At 43.0% G+C, this 10,955-nt stretch overlaps 1 protein-coding gene across 1 annotated transcript; it reads right to left on the bottom strand.

Moving 5' to 3' along the window:
* Nucleotides 1–946: 946 nt before the first annotated feature.
* On the bottom strand, nt 947–4,126 carry cd248a (CD248 molecule, endosialin a). The gene has a single exon (XM_086197068.1). The coding sequence runs from the start codon at nt 3,909–3,911 to the stop codon at nt 1,620–1,622; it is 2,292 nt and encodes a 763-aa protein (XP_086053194.1). The 5' UTR covers nt 3,912–4,126; the 3' UTR covers nt 947–1,619.
* Nucleotides 4,127–10,955: the final 6,829 nt, after the last annotated feature.

Genomic DNA, 10,955 nt, shown 5'->3' with positions numbered 1-10,955 from the left:
GTGTGTGTGTGTGTGTGTGTGTGTGTGTGTTGGGAGGGGGGTGCTCCTCAAGTATTTTCCTAAATAACTTCTTCAAACAGGTCCTCTGAGGATCTTCTTTATTTATTCAGATCAATACCGTGAGTGTCTTCCAATACAAAAGAGCCTCATAGTTGCTGACCAGATATTCTCAACTCAAGGTCACTGGTGGAATTCTTCTGCGTTTATAGCTGTCAATTATTATAAGTCTGCTGGTTTCAGTTTATTTTAGTTTTAGTTTAGTCACATGAAGTAACATAACTTCATGACTTTATTGAAACTGTCAGCAAATCAAGAAAGGTTTTACGTCTAACACTGTTTTTAAGGTCAATAATGAATATTCACACTCAAACCTTGTCTAAGCTTTTAATTGGAAATGTTGTAACCTGTAACCAAAATTAAAAAAAAAAACCAGTTGATTCTTTTTCACTTTTTTTTTTTTTTATAAAATGTGACCCATCTTCATTGTATATGTGACATGGGGGTTTATTTCCTTCAGTTCCTCATTAGCCAATAAAGTGATCCTCTCCAGTGTTGTTAAAAAAGCAAAAGCTTCACAGTGTCACTTAGACATCAGCTGGATGTGATTTAACATGCTGTAAAATGTTTCAGGGCTGAAAGGCAAAACACTGATGAATTAGGATTAAAAAAGGCCATTTCATGAACAAAGTCAAACTTAATGTCTAACACCAGTCCATATATCATTTCCGGCATTTGAACTCAAAGTTAGAAAGCTCTTAAACTGGTCATGAGTGGTGACATATGTTCACATTCCCTTGTATTTCGCATGTTTACAGTGTCCAAGGAAGGATATCACCAAATTAATAATGTTACATTTTCTAAAAAACAAGGTTGGTGCAATCTTAAAATGAAGAGGAATATAAAATAATCTCAAATATGCATGAAAATGTATGTTTCTTTATCTATCTATCTATCTATCTATCTATCTATCTATCTATCTATCTATCTATCTATCTATCTATCTATCTATCTATCTATCTATCTATCTATCCATCTATCTATCTATCTATCTATCTATCTATCTATCTATCTCTAGCAATCCAATTCACCGAACATATTGATTTTTAATAATGGCTTTCCCAGGATCACCCTATGGAATGGATTTTTTTTAAGAGAAATTCGCCTACTTTTCCCCTGATGTGTGCTGATTATTTGTGCTAACAGCAATACTTCCCTACAATGCTATGCTTTTACGATAACAGCCTGAGGATTTTGCATGAAAAGGACCTCACAGTCATGTTTCACAACCTTAAACAAGAACAATACTGTTGCCATCAGTACAATTATTCAGGATTCATCTCCTGCTGTTACATTATGCCTACTAATGGAAAAAATACTTTAGAACTATGCAGTCTAGTGCAATCACGACACATTCCAATCTCGTGCTGTGTGGTCAGTGTATGCAACATCAAAGCAGTTCTTTCCAAAGACAGCTAGAAGTGTCAGTGTTTTATCCTCCTAGAGCATTGATATCGAACTGTAATCTACTGTATTCACTGTGGGCCATTTCACAGACAAGCTAGTTGGAGGTTTACTTCTGAAATGAAGTCTGTTTATTAAGGTCACTTTCTGTCCTCTGTCTAAACATTGCTCTTTACCCCTGCTGAGGGGTTGGCAGCTCCCTGTTTGTCATGAGCACCAGAAATCCAGTGGTAGCAGTCAGGGGCATTTTTGTTGTGTGGCTCAGCAGCACAGCGGGTGCAGTAGACAATACACAATGCTACCATGACCACAATGAAAATACAGATGGGCACTAAGAGGCCAACAAGGAGCCAGGTTCTGCTGCTCTGTTCACCCTCTGTTTCTTCCATGATGTCACTTCCCTCATGTGGGGGGCGCGGGGAAGAAGTTAGCAGGCTGGGAGCAGCTTGATCTGGGGAGAGTGTGATCTCCACATAGTTCTCAGAGGGGTTGAGGGAGGTGGAAGAAGACTGAATGTTTCCCCCAAGGGAGTTCTGTTCTTCCTTTGTCTGTGTGTTGGGTTCAGTAAGTGTAATGTGATCTATAACTGTATCCTCTGGAATTTGTGGTTTCTGGCTGGCACTGGTGAACCCCGCCCACCAGTCCCATGCTCCCTCTGAGGTCGTAGAAGTGGAAAAAAAGGGGAAAGTAACATCTGTTTCCTCCCCGTCCTCGTACTGGTTGATGACACTGCTGGGGCTAGTTGTGGCTGGAGATGTGGTGGAGTTGGTGATTGAAAAACCCTCCAGCTCAGAATCTGGCTCATGCCCCAGTTCTAACCAGTCAACCCCTCCAATGACTTTGTCCTCTTCACCTTTCTTTGGTGTCTGAGGGTGGAGTGCTGGATCAATGAGCTTCTCCTCCTGAGGGGTACTTGTGACCCAAATTACATCAGACTCCAAAACTTTGGGTGGCCAGTCCTTGGATTCCTTCACTTCTGGTGGCCAGACAGTATGGCTTTGCTTTGGGTTCCAGACATAGTCCACTAGGTCCCATCCAGGTCCAGGCTGGCCAGTGACCCAAGGAAAAGGAGGGGTGATGGGCGATTGCTCATCTGTCTTCTGACATGAGTAGTTATCTGACATGAGTTCATAGCCTTCTTCACAATAGCACTCAAATCCACCGTCATAATTCACACACATCTGTTGACAGGTCCCAGCAATCTGGCACTCGTCAGTGTCTTGGCATTGGCTGGGGTCATCAGGCAGTGGGGCAAAACCCAAATGGCAGTGGCAGATATGAGAGCCCTCAGTGTTTTCACATGCGTGTTCACATGGATCAGTCATACACTCATCTACATCCTCACACCCCCCCTCATTATTGGAGTGGTATCCCTCCTGACATCGACATTCAAAGGTCCCTAGAGTGTTCACACACTGCTGCTCACAGGGACTTTGAAGACATTCATTTACGTCCAGACAACTATGTTCATCTGGACCAAGCATGTGTCCTTCTGGACAGGCACAACGGAAGCTATCTAAAACAGCCAGACACTCAAATTCACAAGGAGCCCCTTCACAAACATCAGACAGCTCACAGCTCTGCCCATCATCTGCTAGTTTGTAGCCATTAGTACACTCACAGTAGAAGTGAGCTCCAGCTGGCCTGCAGAAGTGTTCACACCCACCATTATCCTGCTCACACCAGTTTTTTGAGGAAGGGGGGGCAGAACAGAGGGGGGAATGTCTTGACCACCCAGCTGAGCCATCTTCCTTCAGCAGACACAGAGCTGACTGTTCCTCTTTAATGTCTGCAGGACAGGGCATAGTTGCGACTGTTGCAATGGGCACATGAGTTAGAATTGTGCTTAAAAGGTTAAATGGGGTGGTATAGAGGGCATTCCCTGCTCCTTCACTCCCCAAGGCAGGACACATTGCTTTGTAGGCATAATGGCAAAGAAAGCCATCTACAGGGACAGAGCATGAACCATCCTGCCATTTGAAGTTATCACTCCTCTCTTGAGTGCTGAACCCCATAACCACACAGCGGGACACTGAGCAAACGCTTGGGGAGTACTCCCTCTGCCAGTTGGTATAATCTGTGTCTTGGTCTCCAGTTGTCCAAGAGAAGCCTCTTAGGGGATGTGTGGAGGTGCACTGCCGAGGTTGCCGCTGCAGGCCAATCCATACTTGCACCTTGGTGCGTGAATTTCGCAAGTCCAGAGTCGAGAAGAGATTTTTAATTATGTTGGCGTCCTCCTTGCATTTGATGGTAGCTAGGTTACCACCTTTAATCTTACAGGCTCTCCAAGAGTCCAGGAAGGTCTTTCGTTGGAAGTAGACCGCATAACAGCCATCTGCAGTGCAAAATGCATCCGTCTCTCTCAGTTCCTGACCTGTTGAAGCTCCAAACAGTAAAACCAGAAGTGGAGTGTAGAGGAGAGCAGCAGCACTGTGCACAAGGGAGCCCATTATTTTCCAGTGCCGAATATCTCTGACTTTCTCCACGTTTATCTCCCTGTCTTAAAAAGTTTGTTTCAGCTGCAGGTTTTCTCAGCCTGCTTTATCTGAACTTTTCTCCCTTTGTTGGAACTCACTGAGTTTCTGCTCTTCACTCTGCTCTGGTGAAACACATCTGTACTGGAGTCGAGTGCATGCAGATTGTCAAAACTTTTCAGAGACCAGGGAGGGAGACACAGCAGAAGGGGAGAAGGAGAGGGGGAGGAGGAGTTGAGGAGAGAAATTATATGTTTAGGAGGAAGGAGGAGGGGGCAATGTTGATGTGTGTCTCGTATTGGGGGGAGGTGCATAGAACTGTGCACTTCTTTCTTTTTCAGAATGTCATATGGTTTTCATAAACCCTGATCATACCCCTCCCCCCTTTGAAACACATTCTCTTTTCTTTCATGATTGAAATGAACAAAAAGAGGATCATCAGTGGAACAATGCAGTTTTTTCAACAATCCATCAATTGTTTTCTGTGCAGCCTCAAACTTCTCTGTCTCTTTTTGCAAATTATTGATCTCATCATGATCAATGCTGCGTCCAACTTCTTTTTCTCTTTTTGCAAATAATTGATCTCATCATGAGCATCATCTAAGACCAGTTAGCTTAGACCTCTTGTGGAGCTCAGTGCCATCAGTTGGAAGTTTCATCAACTCTTTTGAAAGACACTCCCTGCATCTGTTTTATATTTGCACCCATGTGCATTGTGCTCCATATCTTACTGAGTCCTGTGTGTCTGTCTGTCTTTCTGTCAGTCTAGTTAGGTCAGCAAAGGTAAATGAAAAGGATGGATTTCAGACAGACATCTTCTGTTTCTTCACATCTGGCATGCCACAATACCACCCTTAGCCAGGAAAAAATAGCAGTTCCTGCACAAAAATTGTTCAACCATATTAAAAATAAAAATAAAAAATCTATATCTATCTATCTATCTATCTATCTATCTATCTATCTATCTATCTATCTATCTATCTATCTATCTATCTATCTATCTATCTATCTATCTATATATATCTATATATAGATATATAACATCTATCTCTCTCTCTCTCTCTCACTCTCTCTCTCTCTCTCTCTATATATATATATATATGTATATATCCTCTACGATGCTAATAACTCTCAGAGTGGCACAGGAAAGTTGGTAAAGTTATTTAGGTGAGGAGGAAGTGGGCCTCTTGGTTTGCAATGAATACAAAGCCTGAGCTGTGAAATGGAGACTCATGTTACCAAACAACATCCCCTTTCCCCAGCTGAGTGGGGGGGGCAATAGTTTGAGTCCCTGAGGACTTTCATAAATCCAGCTGACTATTGTTGATAGAATGGTTCTCACTGTGCTCAGTGTTCTGAAAGAGTTAAAGAGCACCTAAAGCTAAAAAATACCAAATGCAGCATTAAAATAGAAAAAGTATACAAAAGTTCTCAAGCTTTTTGTGGTGATGGTGCCTTGTGGAAAGGATTTTAAAAAAACCATCAGACTATCAGACTATCCGCGAAGTATTCCTGATTACCTAAAAAAAAATCATCTGATGCTATACGATTCAAGAGTATACAAGGTGTCTCTCGTCTCACTGTATTATAATGAGGTCATGTGAAGGGTCAAAACATCTTGTGCATGTGATGAAATCTCCACCTTTTACTGGTAGAAGAGAGACAATTAAAGCTGCAAGCAGCGTTGTTAGGGCCTGAGCCACCGTATGGCCTGTGTCCGCGTCGTTGATGCCGGCCCGAATCCAACGGTGTATTTTGCCAAATCTGTAGGCCTTGTAGTTTAGGAGTTTGAAGCCTGAGTGTGATGCAGAGAGTGGAGCAGAGCTGAGAGCTGGCCCTTTAAGAACTCCTCCCCCACTGCTCTGTCTCTGATCTGTGCTAGAGTGGAGAGCAGAGGAGGATCAACAGAATTGTAGTGTGGAAAAACTGAATAAGTCGGCATACGTTGGTCAAAAGTGACACATAATACCATATTTTTGTAGGGATTTTTGTCAGGAATGCAGTGGTGTGTTTGTTAAAGCTGCGGGATGTATGATGTAGACGTGAGAAGTGTTTGTTTGACAGTTTGTACCCTGAGAGGACCCGGTCTCCCCATAGGCTTCCATTGTAAGCGTGAAACGTGTCTCCCCCATTTTGACGGCTTATAAAATCCAAACCGAGAGAGACATATAAAAACTCTTGATAACTTTTAATCAGCACAGTTGGGAGAGTAATGTTTGAAAGTTTGGAAGCGATACCATTAATGACTTAGGAGGAGATCGATTTTTTTCGGGGAGTAAAAAAAAGTCCTGATTTTGACAGTTTTGTCCAATTTGTGGACATTCTGTTGTAGATAGGTGAGGGGTCAGAGTGTATGAATTTTGCGTCTTCATGAGACGAGTCCAACGGTGTTGGTCCCATGCTTGTGGGACATTCATGGGAGGAGTTATAGTGCTCCAAATTATAAAAAATTATGTTTTAGTTGTGTGCCTCCCTAGGTGGCGCTACAGACTTTTGTGGTGTTTTTTTTTTTTATTAGTGAATGTGTCGCCAGACTGGACAAGTGTGGCGAATTTCAGCGAATTTAATGCTTGTTCAGGGGGTGAAATTAGATTATGTGCATAATGCATTAAAACAAATAGGCATTGGGGAAAAACTAACCGTTAACCAGAGTCATGTCCATGATTTCGCCGGAAAAGACACTGGCTGGAGTCCACCGGTCTACACCTTGGGTCGGAACCGCATATGATACAGCCAGCAAACTCCAGGCGTATTTAAGTATTAGCCCAGGATCCCATATACCTAGTGGAACATGTCTGGGCATGTTTTGGTCCTGCCATTGACTCCCATTGTTTGAGATCTCCGGAAGGAAACGGACACGCCCCTTTTTAAGCGCGGCGGTGCACGCGCACGAGGACGCGTATTTACATGCACGCGCAAAAGTGCCATCTTATTACTACTCACATGTAACATATACAGAAGGAAAGAGGGTGGAGATCAAGAAGGAGAGAAAAGGAAGAGAATGATGGATGTGAGCAAGTGGTGCTAAGGGTGGCCGCTTGAGCCTGTTGAATGAGGAATTATTGTCTCTCCTTCTGCCCAGGATCGTTATACCTTAGTGGAAAGATTAACAGAATACACATCAAATTTTCCAGTCCGATAGTATTTATTTTTGCATACAGAGTTAGTGAATAGAAAAGAATAAGAACAATCCCAGGTTCCTCTTCAACACTGTGGGCAGGCTTACCAAGAACCACAGTGCTGTTGAGCCATGCATCCACCCAACTCTCAGCAGTAACGACTTCCTATCTTTCTTCACTGAAAAGATTGTGAATATTAGAACAAAGATTGCCAGTAATGGAGGACAGACTACAGTTCCCATAGAAGCACCTCCCAGACTTGGTGCATACTTGGACAGCTTCTCCCCCATCGACCTGTCAGAATTAACTTCTGCAGTCACTTCCTCCAAGTCAGCCACTTGTCTGCTGTATCCCATCCCGACAAGCTGACTTAAGGATGCCTTCCCTCTAGTCAACACGTCCATATTAAATCAAATTAATCTTTCTTTAGTCACAGTTTATGTGCCACTGGCCTTTAAGGTGGCTGTCATCAACCCTTTACTTAAAAAACCTTCTCTTGACCCAGATGTGTAAGCCAACTATAGGCCTATATCCAACCTCCCCTACATCTCCAAGATCCTTGAAAAGGTTGTCCTGGAGCAGCTACATGAACATCTGCACAGCAACGAGCTCTTTTAAGCCTTCCAGTCTGGATTCAGGGAACACCATAGCACTGAAACAGCACTGGTCAGAGTCTCTAATGATCTTCTTATAGCTTCAGACAGAGGTCTTGTCTCTGTACTTGTCCTTTTAGACCTCAGTGCTGCATTTGACACCATCGACCACAGCATCCTACTTCAGAGACTAGACCATGAAATTGGGATTAAAGGACCTGCCCTGAAATGGTTTAAGTCTGACTTATCAGATAGGTTTCAGTTTGTTAATGTTAATAATGACTATTCAGAGTATAGCAGAGTTTGGTGTACCACAGGGTTCAGTTTTAGGACTGATTCTCTTCACTCTTTACATGCTCCCATTAGGTGACATAATATGGAAGCACTCGATCAACTTCCACTGTTATGCGGACGACACACAACTTGACTTGTCAATGGAGCCAGACGACACAAGCCAGTTTCCTAATCTGCAAGACTGCCTAAAAGACATTAAACCCTGGATGTCTTCTTACTTCTTAATGCTAAATTCAGATAAAACTGAGGTCATCGTGTTTGGACCTAAACACCTCAGGGACACACTCTCTACTCAGATCACTACTCTAGATGGCATCACCTTGACCCCGAGTACAACTGCAAGGAACCTTGGAGTCATTTTTGACCAGGACCTTTCCTTCAGCTCCCACATAAAGCATGTGACGAGGACCGCCTTCTTCCATCTGCGAAGTATCGCTAAGATTAGGAATATCCTTTCCCAGAGTGATGCTGAGAAACTGGTGCATGCATTTATCACTTCTCGGCTGGACTACTGCAACTCTGTCCTGTCAGGATGTCCTAAATACTCCCTAAAGAGTCTCCAGCTGGTCCAGAACGCTGCAGCGAGGGTTTTGACGGGAGTTAAGAAGAGAGAACACATCTCTCCCACTTTAGCTTCTCTCCACTGGCTTACTGTAGGATCTAGAAATCGACTTCAAAATCCTTCTGCTGACTTATAAGGCTCTCAATGATAAAGCTCCATGCTATTTGAAAGAACTCATTAGTCCCGACTGTCCCACCAGAGCACTCCGCTCCCAGAATGCAGGTCTTTTCGTGACTCCCAGTATCTCTAAAAACAGACTGGGAGGTACAGCCTTTAGTTACCGGGCTCCTCTACTGTGGAACCAGCTCTCTTCATGGGTCAGAGAGGCACACACTCTAACTATGTTTAAGTCCAGGCTTAAGACTTTCCTTTATTACAGAGCCTTCAGTTAGGACTGGTTCAGGTAGCTCTGAACCATTGATAGCTATGCTGCTATAGGCTTAGACTGCTGGGGGACACATCAGGTTACATGGAGCCCTTCCCTCCTCTCCTCTCCTCTCCTCTCCCCCCCTCCTCTCCTCTTCTCTCTCCTCCTCTCCCCCTCTCTCCTCCTCTCCTCCCCGCACATTTTTGGAACTGTCATTACCATTACTTGTTGCACTTCGTAGTTTGGCCTTGGTGTCTCGCAGTCTCTCTGTTTCCACAGATCCACCAGAGCTCCAACCGCCGCCTGCATCGCCCCCACCCTTTTATCCCCTACTATTACACCAGCCGGCGCTCCCCTTCCATGAACCAGTCTGCCATCCAGTCCCCCATCAAGCTGGCTTGCTCTCCCTGCCTCCCCTACCAGAAGCTTCCTTCTTCAGCTGTTATTAACATTTCCGTGTTTCTCACATTCTGCATTGTAAACTGTTTTCTTGTCTGTAACAACATCTACTGCACGTCTGTCCGTCCTGGGTGAGGGATCCCTCCTCTGTTTCTCACCCTGAGGTTTCTCAGATTTTTCCCTGTTAAAAGGGTTTTCTATGGAGTTTTTCCTCAGTCGATGTGAGGGTCTAAGGGCAGAAGATGTTGTTATGATGCCATGTGAAGCCCTTTGAGACAAACTGTTTGTTAAAAAAGGGCTCTACACATAAAATTGCCTTGCCTTGTCTTGCCTTGCCTACTGTGATTTACCAACCCAGTCTCATGTCAAAACGTAAAAAAGCTCCATTTGTCCACAGTGCAAAACATATCAGTTCTACAATACAGGCCTAAAAATTGTGAAATGTGTATGTTTGTTTTCCCCTATTCTTTTCTATTGGAACGCTGGTAGGTCATGTGACTCTGTCATGCAGGCCTCTCAAAACAAAAACATGGCGGCCGCTCCTGTCATTTTCGGAGGAAAGTGCCTTATTCCAAGATAATTTTGATTTAATAAAGCATTCTGATGACATTTCTTGCGAGAAATATACATTTTGTTTTCATAATATTCGCTCAATTTCTTGTATATAATCTTTTGTTTGTTCGTTATTACGATAAATCTTTCACCTCTTGGAAGAGAGTCGTTACAGTGTTACGTTTTCTGCTGTTGCTATGGTGGTTGCTAAGGACGCCATCACGGACGAGCGTCATTCCAAGATAGGTTTGATTTTTAAAAAAGCATTTTAAGGACATTTCTGGTGAGAAATATACATTTTATTTTCATAATATTTGCTCAGTTCTTGTATATAATCTTTGATTTGCTCATTATTACGATGAATCTTTCACCTCTCGGAAGAGAGTCGTTACAGTGTCACGTTTTCTGCAGTTGTTATGGTTAAAACCATGGAAACCTAAATGGCGTTAATGTTATTGTATTTTGTCGTTACATTGCGTCGTTATCTGAGTTGATAATATATTTGTGGGATTGTTGACGAATAAAAATAATATAAAACATATTGGCCCAGGAATTAGCATCAAAATATAAAATAGCTATGCTTGTTTGTTGTTGATTGTGTGATTGTTTCCTATAGCTGTTCATTAAAAATTTTTGAAAGGAATTCCATATATCAGCTTCCGTGGAAGTTGGACACCCCGTTCTTCTGTGAGAAAATCCGGAAGTTATCGCTCACTCCGAGAAAAATAACCAAACATATATTTAATACTTGTTCCTGTAATAATATAATGCCCAAGAGTAGCATTTACTGGGAATTTCAGCCATCTAGGTGCTAAGGGGCCCAAGCACGGTCCCAGGGAATCCACTCACCCTAAAGGGCTCCTTAAAGTCAAGTGCTTTTTTTTTTTAAAAGCATAAACCTTAAAACGGGATGTTTTGGGGACCTCAGAGATCATATGTACTTGTCTGAAAAGAACATAACATGACATCTTATAAACACAATCCTCAGTTAAGTAATATTTCCCCAGTGAACAGCCATGTCTGCATCAGTGATGGCTGTTCAGAGATTTCCAATCTTCCAAGGGAGCACACATTAGGGCAGCATGAGTTGCATGACCTCCCTGGCCATGTTAAATTCATTTTCCTGGAAAATTT

This window comes from Aulostomus chinensis, chromosome 24 (assembly GCF_037954235.1).
Source record: "Aulostomus chinensis isolate RoL2024-O1b breed Wild chromosome 24, RoL_Achi_v1.0, whole genome shotgun sequence".
NCBI classification, from domain to species: domain Eukaryota; kingdom Metazoa; phylum Chordata; class Actinopteri; order Syngnathiformes; family Aulostomidae; genus Aulostomus; species Aulostomus chinensis.
This window is presented reverse-complemented; position numbering and strand designations above follow the sequence as displayed.